General features: G+C 40.3%; 1 protein-coding gene across 6 annotated transcripts in view; it reads right to left on the bottom strand.

Annotated features, from left to right (window-relative positions):
* NTF3 (neurotrophin 3) overlaps window positions 1–15,010 on the bottom strand; it is an 89,083-nt gene that overhangs the window by 28,060 nt on the left and 46,013 nt on the right. For 4 of the 6 annotated variants that reach the window (XM_070754692.1, XM_070754691.1, XM_070754689.1 and 1 more), the window contains one exon: window positions 5,511–5,713. The exons of 1 other annotated variant lie outside the window; for it this stretch is intronic. In XM_070754692.1, coding sequence (XP_070610793.1) covers window positions 5,511–5,570 — 60 coding nt within the window. In that variant the 5' untranslated portion in view covers window positions 5,571–5,713. Of the gene's footprint in view, window positions 1–5,510; window positions 5,714–5,822; window positions 6,012–15,010 lie in introns of those variants that run through there. One more of the 6 variants, XM_070754693.1, reaches the window with a different exon arrangement.

Genomic DNA, 15,010 nt, shown 5'->3' with positions numbered 1-15,010 from the left:
GAAGGGACCTGGGAGGTCTTCTAGTCCAACTCCCTGCTTAGGCACTTCAGACAAGTGGTTACCCAACATCTTCTTAAAAACGTCCAGTGTTGGAGCATTTACAACTTCTGGAGGCAAGCTGTTCCTTTGGTTAATTGTTCTAACTTTCCGGAAATTTATCCTGAGTTCTAAATTGCTTCTCTCCTTGTTTAGTTCCCACCCATTGCTTCTTGTTCTACCTTTAGGTGCTTTCTAGAATAGTTTGACTCCCTCTTCTTTGTGGCATCCCCTGAGATATTGGAAGAGTGCTATCATGTCTCCACTGGTCCTTCTTTTCATTAAACTAACTAACTAACGCTCTCTACATGGGGCTACCTTTGAAAAGTGTTTGGAAACTTCAGATCATGCAGAATGCAGCTGCGAGAGCTATCATGGGCTTTCCCAAATATGCCCATGTTACACCAACACTCCGCAGTCTGCATTGGTTGCCGATCAGTTTCCGGTCACAATTCAAAGTGTTGGTTATGACCTATAAAGCCCTTCATGGCACCGGACCAGATTATCTCCGGAACCGCCTTCTGCTGCATGAATCCCAGCGACCAGTTAGGTCCCACAGAGTGGATCTTCTCCGGGTCCCGTCAACCAAACAATGTCACTTGGCGGGACCCAGAGGAAGAGCCTTCTCTGTGGCGGCCCCAGCCCTCTGGAACCAACTCCCCCCAGAGATTAGAATTGCCCCCACCCTCCTTGCCTTTTGAAAGCTGCTTAAAACCCACCTCTGTCGCCAGGCACGGGGGAATTGAGATACTCTTTCCCCCTAGGCCTTTACAATTTTATGCATGGTATGTCTGTATGTATGATTGGTTTTTGATATAATGGGTTTTTAACTGTTTTTAGTATTGGATTTTGTTATATACTGTTTTATTGCTGTTGTTAGCCGCCCCGAGTCTGCAGAGAGGGGCGGCATACAAATCCAATCAATCAATCAATCAATCAATCAATCAATAAATAAATAAATAAACTAGCCATGCCCAGTTCTTGCAACCGTTCTTCATATGTTTTAGCCTTATCATCTTTGTCGCTCTTCTTTGTGTGGCTTTAGGCTTAAAATTGGGAAATTGTGCTTTCATACTTTTAGCTAAATTTGATGTTCCAGTTGAACTGGGCCTGACATTCTCTCTGCAAAAGCCAAACATTTCTATCATTCCTCCCCACCACCCCAAAAAATTTTAAACCACAAACAGCGAGGCAGGAAAACATTAGAATAAAGTCTGCCGATTTCTGTTTTAAAAAAAGGGCGTAAAATCTCCTGGTACGGATCAAAACAGCTTTCATCTCAGTTAGATGAGATTATACAGTAAAATGGTTGGTCCATAGAGATGAAAAAAGAAAGAAAGAAAGTCCATTGGCTTCATTATTCATGGACCCAATCCTTTCCCCCCAAATCCAGCCAACAGGTGTTCCGTCTTTTAAAAATTATCTACAGAATCCGCGACTTTAGAAGTCTGGAATCCGGCGAGAAATTGAAATGTCTGGTTCTTCGGACCATCCTCTGGTCTCTCTTTCCAGTTCAGGGGAGGAAAATTTAAGTGAGAAGAAAACTTTGGTTTAATGTGTAGCTGCACCGGTTAAAAACCTCAAGGGCAACTCCTACAGACAGCCAAATACTTCTCTGCTGCCAAATAGCTATTTTTAACTGAGAAACGTATTGGCGAATTAGACTGTAAATTTCTTTTTGTCCTGGCCTTTGCTTGCTTTTTTGGAATAAAGTCCCCGCAAAGATTAATGTGGCAGCCTTTGGTCCCTCCCAGATTCTTTTAAATTAAATATTTTATTATTTTATTTTATTTTATTTTATTTTATTTTATTTTATTTTATTTTATTTTATTTTATTTTATTTTATTTTATTTTATTTTATTTTATTTTATTTTATTTTATTTTATTTTATTTTATTTTATTTTATTTTATTTTATTTTATTTTATTTTATTTTATTTTATTTTATTTTATTTATTTTATTATTTCATTTCATTTCATTTCATTTCATTTCATTTCATTTTATTTTATTTTATTTTATTTTATTTTATTTTATTTTATTTTATTTTATTTTATTTTATTTTATTTTATTTTATTTATTTTATTATTTCATTTCATTTCATTTCATTTTATTTTTTATTTCATTTCATTTCATTTCATTTCATTATTTTATTTATTTTATTTTATTTTATTTTATTTATTTATTTTTTATTTATTTTTTATTTATTTTTTATTTATTTTTTATTTATTTATTTTATTTTATTTTATTTTATTTTATTTTATTTTATTTTATTTTATTTTATTTTATTTTATTTTATTTTATTTTATTTTATTTTATTTTATTTTATTTTATTTTATTTTATTTTATTTTATTTTATTTTATTTTATTTTATTTTATTTTATTTTATTTTATTTTATTTTATTTTATTTTATTTTATTTTATTTTATTTTATTTTATTTTATTTTATTTTATTTTATTTTATTTTATTTTATTTTATTTTATTATGATTGATTTATATGCCGCCTCTTTTCGAGGACTCTGGGCAGCTTACAATACATAAAAAGAAACAATAAAACACAGTGGCTAAATCCAATTAATTAAAACTAATCTAAAATCCCCAATTATGCTAAAAAACAATTGTACCCATTCAAACATCACCCATACATAACAATCGTTGGCCAGGGAGCCAAGATCTAATCGCCATGAGCCTGATGAAATAAATGAGTCTTAAGACTCTTGCGGAAGGCGAGGAAGGTGGGGGCAGCATAAAATGTCCAGGGGGAGTGGTTTCTAGAGGGCTGGGGCCCCCACAGAGAAGACTCTTCCCCTAGGCCCCACCAAGCGACATTGTCTGGTTGACGGGACCTGGAGACGGCTGACTCTGTGGGACCTAACTCGTCGCTGGGACTTTATACTATGGAACTACAGCCATTGTATCTTGTAAATGGCTTCTGGAGGAAAGTTGTTCCACTGATTACTGTTCTAACTGTCAGGAAATTTCTCCTTAGTTCTAAGTTGCTTCTCCCCTTGTTTAGTTTCCACCCATTGTTTCTTGTTCTACCTGCAGGTGCTTTGTAGAATAGCCTGACTCCTTCTTCTTTGGAGCAACCCCTGAGATATTGGAACACTGCTATCATGTCTCCCCTGGTCCTTCTTTTCATTAAACTTTATTTATTTATTTATTGTTAGAGTTGAAAGGGACCATGAAGGCCATCGAGTTCAACCCCCTGCCCAAGCAGGAACCCTATAGTACACCAGTAAAGTGGCAGTTCAATCTTCTCTTAAAAATGTCCAGAGTGTTGGAGTTCACAACGTCCGCTGGTAGGTTGTTCCATTGGTTGATCGCTCTGACCGTCAGGAAATTCCTCCTTATCTCCATGTTGAATCTCTCCTTGGTCAGCTTCCAGCCGTTGTTCCTTGTCCGGCCCTCTGGTGCCCTGAAGAATAAAGTGATCCCCTCCTCTCTGTGACATCCCCTCGTATACTTGTAGACTGCTATCATGTCCGCTCTGGCCCTCCTTTTCTCTAGGCTATCCATGCCCAGTTCCCTCAGACTCTCTTCGTAAGTCTTGGTTTCCAGTCGCTTAATCATCTTGGTTGCTCTTTTTTGCACCTTCTCCAGAGTTTCAATGTCTCTTTTGAAGTGTGGTGACCAGAACTGAATACAGTACTGCAGGTGAGGTCTGACCAGGGCGTAGTAGAGTGGTATTAAGACTTCCCTGGTCTTGGAGTGTATTCCCCTGTTGATGCAGCTTAGGATTGTGTTGGCTTTTTTAGCTGCTGCTGCACATTGTTGGCTCATATTTAGTTGATTTAAAAAACGAATTAAGTTCTTAACTAGCCATACCCAGTTCCTGCAACTGTTCTTCATATGTTTCAGCCTCCAGTCCCCTAATCATCTTTGTTACTCTTCTCTGCACTTTTTCTAAAGTCTTACCATCCTTTTTACATCATTCCGACCAAAACGTTCATCAGACCAATACTTGAATACAGCTCACCTGTATTGAACCCACATTGCATAACTGACATTGACACAATTGAGAGAGTCCAGAAATACTTCACAAGAAGAGTCCTTCACTCCTCCTCTCGAAACACACTACCTTACACCTCCAGACTCCAAATACTATGGTTAGATCAATTTACAACTACATCGCCTCCGAACTGATTTAACTGTTGTTCATAAGATCATACACCATAACGTCCTTCCTGTTAGTGACTACTTCATCTTTAACAACAACAACACAAGAGCACGTAATAGATACAAACTAAATGTAAATCGCTCCAAGCTTGACTGCAGAAAATACGACTTCAGCAACAGAGTGATCAATGCCTGGAACTCACTACTTGACTCTGTTCTTTCTTCCCCAAACCCCAAAATATTCAACCTTAAATTATCTACTGTTGGGGCGTGCATAAGCCCACTATTGTGCCTACTGTCCTTGTCCTTCTGTCCTATTGTCTTTTTTATCACTTCTTTATAGAGTGACACCTGTACCTACGAATGCCTCTACTTACAAACTTTTTTAGATAAGAACCGGGTGTTCAAGATTTTTTTGTCTCTTCTCATGAATTATTTTCCACTTACAAACCCGAGCCTCTGAAACTGTAACTGGAGAAGGCATGGAGAAGCCTCCATGGGGCCTCTCTAGGAATCTCCTGGGAGGAAACAGGGCCGGAAAAGGAGGGGAAAAGCCTCTGTGGGGCCTCTCTAGGAATCTCCTGGGAGGAAAAAGGGCTGGAAAAGGTAGGGAGAAGCCTCCGTGGGGCCTCTCTAGGAATCTCCTGGGAGGAAACAGAGCATGAAAATGAGGGAGGAAGCCTATGTGGGGCCTCTCTAGGAATCTCCTGGGAGGAAACAGGGCCAGAAAAGGCAGGGAGAAGCCTCCGTGGGGCCTCTCTAGGAATCTCCTGGGAGGAAACAGGGCCAGAAAGGCAGGGAGAAGCCTCTATGGGCCTCTCTAGGAATCTCCTGGGAGGAAACAGGACCAGAAAAGGAGGGGAGAAGCCTCTGTGGGGCCTCTCTAGGAATCTCCTGGGAGGAAACAGGGCCAGAAAAGGAAGGGAGAAGCCTCTGTGGGGCCTCTCTAGGAATCTCCTGGGAGGAAACAAGACCTCCACCCTCCCTGTGGTTTCCGCATTATTTGCTTTTACATTGATTCCTATGGGAAAAATTGCTTCTCCTTACAAACTTTTCTACTTAAGAACCTGGCGACAGAACGAATTAGGTTCTTAAGTAGAGGTACCACTGTACTTTGTTATGTTAAGACAAACTATAATTCTATACTTGTTTGACAAATGTAATAAATAAATAAATAAATAAATTAGGGAGGGAGGGAGGGAGGGAGGGAGGGAGGAAGGAAGGAAGGAAGGAAGGAAGGAAGGAAGGAGGATGCAGTATTCCAAGTGCAGCCTTACCAAGGCATTATAAAGTGGTATTAACGCTTCGCGTGACCTTGATTCTTGAAATGAATCTTTTAAAGCTTTGCTCGCTCTTACCTTGCAAGAGGTGGGTCTTTGGTCCGTTCTCTGGCCCTTAAAAAAATGCCTTTCATGCATCTGATTGGGAGACTGTTGCCTCCTCCGTCTCCAGGTAGCTCTGCAGCATTGAAGGGTCACCGGGGAATCCCCAAAAGCAGGAGAGGAGGAGGAAGAAGAGGAAACGATGAAGAACAAAGCCTGGAGCAGCGGAGTCTGAATTTCTATTTAAAAAAAAAATAGGAAGGGAAATAAAGGCCAGTTAGAATCTGGACCGACTTCCTGCTCAACTCCAAACTTTAAAGCAACTTCGTTTCCCTTTAATTCCGTCACTTGGGGATTGCGGTAGAGAAGGGCTGAATGTAAATTCTCCACTGAATCAACCTGTCCGTCCATTGAAAAGAAAGAGGACGCTCGCAGCATCCAGCTCTGCTCACGGCAACCCCTAAGCGCCTCATTTGAGGACCCCTTTGCTATTCCTCCCTTTGCTTTCGTTTCAGGTAGCTTCAGCTCTACCGCGCTCTCCCCCTCCATCTTCACAAAATAATAATAATTGGAGCCAGCTGGTAGGCTGAAATGTGACTTTGTGTTTAAAGAACTGGTGGTGGTTTGGCCTTTTTTTTTTTACTCCATCCACCCCGTAGAACCATCCTCTGGCAAGGATCACAAAGGGAAGCCCTGTCAGTCAGTCAGTCTGTCTGTCTTTATCTATCTGTCTTATCTTTATCCATCCATCCATCCATCCCTATCTATCTATCTATCTATCTATCTATCTATCTATCTATCTATCTATCTATCTATCTATCATCTCTATCTATCTATATCCATCCACCCACCCACCTATCATTATATCATCCATCCATCCATCCATCCCTATCTATCTATCTGTCTATCTGTCTATCTGTGTAACCGTGTATCCGTGTATCCGTGTATCCGTCTATCCGTCTATCCGTCTATCCATCTATCCATCTATCCAACTATGTAACTATGTATGTATGTATGTATGTATGTATGTATGTATCTATCTATCTATCTATCTATCTATCTATCTATCTATCTATCTATCTATCTATCCAACCATCCAACCATCCAACCATCCACCTACCCATCTATTATTCTATCATCTACCTGTCTATTCTGTCTGTCTGTCTGTCTTGCTCTGTCTCTCTCTCTCTTTCCTCTCCCTCTCTCTCTCCCATTTTTCTGAAAATAAGATCTTGTCTTATATTTTTTTTAACCTTAAAATGAGTTCTTGGCCTTTTTGCTATGAACTCAAAAGCCTGATTGAGCTTATTATCAAGGATGTCTTATTTTGGGGAAAACAGGGTATCTGTCTACCTGTCTGTCTGTCTGTCTCTCTGTTTGTCTGTCTGTCTGCCTATCTAATCTAATCTATCTATCTATCTATCTATCTATCTATCTATCTATCTATCTATTATCTATCTATCTATCTATCTATCTATCTATCTATCTATCTATTATCTACCTACCTACCTACCTACCTACCTACCTATCTATCTTATTGTATATCTATCTACTGTAGCTATCTATCTACTGTTTCTACCTATCATCATTTAACCTCTGTACTGCCCATCACACTCAATGTCTCTGGACAGTTTACAATGAAACAATATAAAAGCAGAAAAAACAAGTTGAAAACCAGATTAAAACAGTAAAAAGGAAATTTAAAAGGCAGAGGGAGCACCTTCAATCTACCAACCACTCCCAGGGTTGAATGGCATTCTTGGACCTGAGCCAGTTCTTAACACTTTTTTCCGGAAAGTCGCTTTGCTTAAATTCATTTGGGTGTGAACAGAATCGCAATTTGGATTGGCTATGCCAGCTTCCAAAACAGCAGGTTCACAACTGAAGCTCTGTTTCAGAAATTAAGGCAAACTCTAGGGCCAAACTTTTCACGCTAACAACTGAGAACCCAACTGGAAGACTCAAATGATATGGACCACACACCTTTCTCACAAGATCCAGTGGCACCTCTACCTAAGAACTTAATTCGTTCCGTGACCAGGTTCTTAAGTAGAAAAGTTCGTAAGTAGAAGCAATTTTTTCCCATAGGAATCAATGTAAAAGCAAATAATGCATGCAAAACCATTAGGAAAGAAATAAAAGTTCGGGATTTGGGTGGGAGGAGGAGGAAGAAGATGATGAGGAGGAGAGTCACTGCCGAAGGAAGAAAGTGAGGTGAGGGGAATCAAAAAAATCCAAAACTTTAAGGCTTAAAAAAAAAAGAGGGATTCTGAGGCGGTGAGGAGCACGCGCCTCCCAGACACCCAACGCGATTCTGCCTCCCATAGAAACATAGAAACATAGAAGTCTGACGGCAGAAAAAGACCTCATGGTCCATCTAGTCTGCCCTTATACTATTTTCTGTATTTTATCTTAGGATGGATATATGTTTATCCCAGGCATGTTTAAATTCAGTTACTGTGGATTTATCTACCACGTCTGCTGGAAGTTTGTTCCAAGGATCTACTACTCTTTCAGTAAAATAATATTTTCTCATGTTGCTCTTGATCTTTCCCCCAACTAACTTCAGATTGTGTCCCCTTGTTCTTGTGTATACTTTCCTATTAAAAACACTTTCCTCCTGGACCTTATTTAACCCTTTAATATATTTAAATGTTTCGATCATGTCCCCCCTTTTCCTTCTGTCCTCCAGACTATACAGATTGAGTTCATGAAGTCTTTCCTGATACGTTTTATGCTTAAGACCTTCCACCATTCTTGTAGCCCGTCTTTGGACCCGTTTAATTTTGTCAATATCTTTTTGTAGGTGAGGTCTCCAGAACTGAACACAGTATTCCAAATGTGGTCTCACCAGCATTCTATATAGCGGGATCATAATCTCCCTCTTCCTGCTTGTTATACCTCTAGCTATGTAGCCAAGCATCCTACTTGCTTTCCCTACCACCTGACTGCACTGTTCACCCATTTGAGACTGTCAGAAATCACTACCCCTAAATCCTTTTCTTCTGAAGTATTTGCTAACACAGAACTGCCAATACAATACTCAGATTGAGGATTCCTTTTCCCCAAGTGCATTATTTTACATTTGGAAACATTAAACTGCAGTTTCCATTGCTTTGACCATTCATCTAGTAAAGCTAAATCATTTACCATATTACAGACACCTCCAGGAATATCAACCCTATTGCACACTTTAGAGTCATGGGCAAATAGGCAAACCTTCCCTACCAAACCTTCTCCTATGTCACTCACAAACATATTAAAAAGAATAGGACCCAGAACAGACCCTTGTGGCACACCACTTGTAACCTGTCTCTGCTCAGAATACTCGCCATTAACAATAACTCTTTGATGTCTACGCTTCAGCCAGCTGCAAATCCATTGAACTATCCAGGGATTAAGTCTAATCTTCACTAATTTATTATAAACTGCACCAGAGAGAGAAACCCAGGCGGGTGAGAGGGGGGAACCTTCCGCTCCTTTGACCGAAAGGCGGCTGCTGCTGCTGCCGCTGCTACCTGCTTCCTCTTCCTCCCCATGCTGAAGGGCTGCCCTCTTTTCTCGCTCGCTCGCTTTATAGCTGGCGCCCTTCATTCACTGTTGTGACTCCTCGGTTTGACTGAAGCCGAGTTGATCCAGCTGGGGCGAAGCGCTCCCTTTTGCCTTTCCATGCTCAGATGCTCCAGGATGCAACCTTGTGCCGGGTGTACGGAGTCACCACAGCAAAGTGGTTTATTCCCTCTCTAAGCACCCAGAGAAAGGAAAATGTTCCGTTCGCTCTGGGCTGCCAAAGCCTCCTCTGGCAGCCCAGAAAAGCCTGAGATGGCCTCTTAAGTAGAGGCTTTCTTAGATAGAGGTACCACTGTATTCATAATACATGTACATAGATGATAAGAGTAGTGCTCGGTGATTTAAGTCAAAGACATCTAAACGTCTATGGCACGGATAGGCAAAGTTGGCTCTTTTATGACATGTGGACTTCAACTCCCAGAATCCCTGAGCTACCATGATAAGGCTCAGGAATTCTGGGAGTTGAAGTCCACAAGTCATAGAAGAGCCAACTCTGCCTTCCCATGGTCTATGGAGATTCTCAGTCATCCAGGTTAGGGTTCTCCAGAATTCTGGGAATGGAAGTCCACAAGTCTTAAAGTGGCCAAGATTGGAGACTCCTGATCGGGGAGAAACACGCAGTGGGGATTGTAAGTTTATGCATTATTTATTAAATAATAGGTTTTTTATTGTCCTTCCTTCTCTATTACCTTAGTATGATCCTTAATTAATTTTAAAATAGGAAATAATTAATTAGTATGTTTTTACCCATAAACGCATTAATCATTTTAATCATTATCAAGAACTGTGGTTGTGGCTTATTTTGTGGGTGTGGCTTTATGGTCATGTGACTGAGTAGGAGTTCCTTGCCGGCCATGTGACCAGGTGGGAGTGGATTGACAATCATGTGACTGGGGGTGGCTTAAAGGTCATGTGAGTGGGTGGGAATGACTTACCGACCAAGATAAGTTTTCAAGTAGGAGTTTGGACTCTTAGAAACATAGAAACGTAGAAACATAGAAGACTGATGGCAGAAAAAGATCTCATGGTCCACCTAGTCTGCCCTTATACTATTTCCTGTATTTTATCTTACAATGGATCTATGTTTATCCCAGGCATGTTTAAATTCAGTTACTGTGGATTTACCAACCACGTCTGCTGGAAGTTTGTTCCAAGGATCTACTACTCTTTCAGTAAAATAATATTTTCTCATGTTGCCTTTGATCTTTCCCCCAACTAACTTCAGATTGTGTCCCCTTGTTCTTGTGTTCACTTTCCTATTAAAAACACTTCCCTCCTGAACCCTATTTAACCCTTTAACATATTTAAATGTTTTTTCAGTTGATTAAGTCACATTATTGGAATAGCCACAAAAAGGACGAATGATAGACAGCATTATCTGTTGAGGAGCACAGGGATATTTTCAGGTTTTGTACTGAACCCATAAGGTTCTGCATGATAACAGATTAGGCTGTTTTAGAACTACCACTGCTGGTCTGTGTTCCAGTGGGGATTCGCATACTGGGCACTGTCCCAAAAGCACTAAAATTACATCTAAAACTGCTTAAAATTGATTAAATCACCACCAGTCAAATGCAGAAAGCACAACAATTCCTTCACATTGTGTTACAGCACAACAATTCCTTCACATCAAAAGGCATGTAATCAGAAAAGAACAAGAATGAGGTTATTATTATCATTATTATTATTATTATTATTATTATTATTATTATTATTATTATTATTGTTATTACTATTATTATTATTATTATGTCAATACAACACAGCAAACGAGATCACTATGCTGTATTTCGTATTTCATCACCAGTCGGGCGCTTCCCAAGCACCTAGGACTGCGTGATGTAGCGGCAAATTATGTTTGCCGATCCCAGTAAAGCGGCCTTTCACAATTGACAGATGGAGATTTTGTCAATTCCGATGGTTTTCAAATGTCCGCTGAGATCCTTTGGTACTGCGCCCAGCGTGCCAAGTGCCACTGGGACCACTTTCACGGGCTTATGCCAGAGTCGTTGCAGCTCAATTTTTAGATCTTCATATTTCATTAATTTCTCTAGCTGCTTCTCCTCAATTCTGCTGTCTCCTGGGATTGCAATGTCGATGATCCATACTTTTTTTTTCTCCACGATCACAATGTCTGGTGTGTTATGCTTCAGAATTCGGTCAGTCTGAAGTCGGAAGTTGTTGTTGTTGTTGTTGTTGTTGTTGTTGTTATTATTATTATTATTATTATTATTATTATTATTATTATTATTAGCTTTTCTCACTTGGAAAGGGATGCAAAACAGCTATCACAAGTCTCGTAAAAAATGATTGCTATTAACATTGGGTTATGTAATGCTTCCTTTTTTGTTATTATTATTTTTAGCATGGAATTCCACAGCATGCTTTCCAGATAGCAGGAATAAATCCAGATGTTTGCTTTCTCCAAATTTAGCGCAGAGATGGGCAGAATGCCATCATTAAAACTTCTCTCTCTTTCTCTCTCTCTCTCACACACGCAGGGGAAAAACACAGCACAACACCTGCTGGAATCCAGAAGATTGGATAATGACTTTCACAATTGACCTGAGAACATAGGAAGAGAATCCTACAAGGCCTTGAATTAAAACTCTTTTGTTTAGTGGCCAATCAAAATGACTGGTTTTCTTGTAACCGTTCCAGGATCCCTGTGGTCAAATAATCAAAATTCAGATGTTTGGCAACTCGATCGCATTCAGGACGATTGGACCTTCTAACCAGCAAAGTCAATTGGGAAATCAGACTCACTTTACACCCAGGTTACTAATTTAATCACTGGGGCAAGAAAGATCGTAAAATGAGGGTCAATTCACTTAGCAAATGTCAAGATGTCCCAAAGGTGCTTTTTATTGGAGTAGTGTTTTACAGAAGCTAGCCCACCCAGATAGGTAGATCAGCTAGCTAATCTATCTCAGACCAGGAGATCAGAATCAGTAATCTTGAAGATAATTGAATACTGTGTGTCCAATCACACTTGGCCAATAAATAATTCTATTCCAGCGGTCCCCAAACTATGGCCCGCGGGCCACATGCGGCCCGCTGAGGCCATTTATCCGGCCCGTGGGTGAGTGACACAAAAGCACACACAAAAACAACTCCCTGCGCAGTCTTTTCAAACTAATATCAATCATCAAAAAAGTTGCAAAAGGTTTTTTTCTAATGTTGTCATCCAGGTACATACTTTTTTAAAATTGGTAATTGGTACAAGTCCCTTATCAGTTCTGAGATACTTAGCTTGCAGCTGTGAGGCAATTCACAGTCCTTCTTCTTTCATAAAGTGAAACACACTTTGCTCTGGTTTAGTTTCAAAATGGGGAAAATCAGCACACAAAGATCAAAGTCAGCAAAGCAGTCAGGAAACACAACGATCAGATAATCCTCCACAATGGCCAAACCCACAGGCTGCTCTTTATAGCAGCCTCACTAATGACCACAGCCCCACCCAACCACAGGTGGCCTCATTTTCTTTGATAATAATCTCTCAGTTGTTGCTGCCTATGCATCGCTCTCTGCATGTGTGGCTGTATCATTAACTCTTGTTCCGAATCCAAGGAGGAGCTAGATAATTGATCTCCTTCTGAGCTGTCTGCCACACTCTCCTCCTCCCTGTCACTCATGTCTTCTTGGTCAGAGGAGCCTTCATCATCAGATTCCACCGGGGGCAAAACAGGCCTGCAGCATGTGGATGTCTCCCCCACATCCACAGTCCTTGGGGCAGGAGCTGGGCCAGAGCTAACCACAACAGTAATCAGAACATTATGTAAACAACATAATGCTGTTTGTAAAAGACATGAAAAGGATTCGCCAGAGTTTCTGGCAGAAACGAAATTTGCTTTTTTGCCCTCCATCTCATCCCTCTGGGAATCTGTCCCAAATTCCTTTTAGCTCCATCAATCCCTTCTTCCTCTTCTAGGTTGACCTGGGAATGATTACAACTTGCATCCTGCCATCAGCAAACTATTAGTCTCTTATTTCCTTACAGGAATTAAAACTGTTCATGTAACAGTTCGAGGACCTGATTAATAACTGCTGTGAATCTTGACTAATATAGCAATATGCAAAAATATGAACTCTGTAAGAGATAAGAAACCTATTGATTTGGTCAATAAACAAACATTTATATGCAAAAGCTTTGGTCACTCACTCCATGAGAACCAGTGTGGTCTAGTGGTTATGCGCAAGGGAGGTGTAGGCAGCACACAGGGGTGTTGCATGTGAATGCACAGGAGGCAGGGCACATGGGGGGCATTAAATTATGGGTGTTGGCACTCATCCATGTGCAATAGCGCATATGCAAACACTTTTGGGGGGAAAAGGTTCACCATCACTGGTCTAGACCAGGGGTAAGCAAATTTGGCTCTTCTATGACTTGGGGACTTCAACTCCCAGAATTCCTGGGTCAATCATGCTAGCTCAGGAATTCTGGGATTTGAAGTCTACATGGCATTAAAGAGCCAACTTTGCCTAGCTCTGGTCTAGACTGTTGAAAAGTGGCAAAGGTTGACAAATCAACAGGAATAAACACTATCTTGTTTTCCTACAAAGAACAAGAGTGGAGGCCAATGACAACAAGGGGATTAATTAATTAATTTGTTTAGTGTGTCTGGGCAGCTGTGGGACACATTTTTGTGTGTGTGTGTGTGATGAAAACAAAAATCCTTCAAAGAGAAGGCCACAAGCAACATTTGGCAAAGCCAATTGCAACCTTTTTTCCAGAAAAGTAGTTTGTAAATTGTTTTAGCTCTTCAGGAGGTCAATTAGAACAGTAAGACGGTGGAATAGTTAATTGATCGTGCATCATTGTTGATGTATAGCAGTAATTCTCAACCTTTCTAATGCCGCGATTCCTTAGTACAGCTCCTCAAGTTGTGGTGACCCCCAACCATAAGTCTAGCGCCAATTCTCCCAACATAGTTTTAAGCTGATTGGCAGGAGGTTTGGATGGACACCCCCACTGTAAAGGCCTGATTGGTCGGATTGTAAAAATATGTTCCATGGTGGCAGAATAGAAGCTTTAGTTCCTAACACCATAGGAAATTTGTCTGTTCCCATGGTCTTTGGCGGCCCCTGTAAAACGGTCATTCAACCCCCATGCAAATTTCACAATCTGGCGGCCGTTATCATAGAAACATAGAAGTCTGACGGCAGAAAAAGACCTCATGGTCCGTCTAGTCTGCCCTTATACTATTTCCTGTATTTTATCTTAGGATGGATATATGTTTATCCCAGGCATGTTTACATTCAGTGACTGTGGATTTACCAACCACGTCTGCTGGAAGTTTGTTCCAAGCATCTATGACTCTTTCAGTCAAATAATATTTTCTCATGCTGCTTTTGATCTTTCCCCCAACTAACTTCAGATTGTGTCCCCTTGTTCTTGTGTTCACTTTCCTATTAAAAACACTTCCCTCCTGAACCTTATTTAACCCTTTGACATATTTAAATGTTTCGATCATGTCCCCCCTTTTCCCTTCTGTCCTCCAGACTATACAGATTGAGTTCATGAAGTCTTTCCTGATAAGTTTTATGCTCAAGGCCTTCCACCACTTTCGTAGCCCATCTTTGGACCTGTTCAATTTGATCAATATCTTTTTGTAGGTGATTTTTCCACAATCGGGAGAACACAAAAAAGGTTTTGTCCAAGCAGAAAATGTGTTGGGCTTGAATTCTAAGGGCTCGTTAAAATAAACCATATGCTGTCCTATTTTTTTTTTCTTTTTAAATTAGTTTCCGATTCTCATTTGTGTAAGACAGATTTTCCAAAAAGTAATTTTTCTTGGGCAGGTTGCATAATAAAACATTGGAGGGAAAATATTACATGCCATAGCAGCTTTGCTTGAGAAAGGAGCATGGATTTGGTTCTGCAACCGAACAAGACCGACACAGACTTCAGAGGAGAATCAGAACTGCAGAAAAAACAATTGCTACCAACCTGCCTTCCATTGAGG

The sequence above is a fragment of the Erythrolamprus reginae genome, chromosome 6, assembly GCF_031021105.1.
Source record: "Erythrolamprus reginae isolate rEryReg1 chromosome 6, rEryReg1.hap1, whole genome shotgun sequence".
Lineage (NCBI taxonomy): Eukaryota > Metazoa > Chordata > Lepidosauria > Squamata > Dipsadidae > Erythrolamprus > Erythrolamprus reginae.
This window is presented reverse-complemented; position numbering and strand designations above follow the sequence as displayed.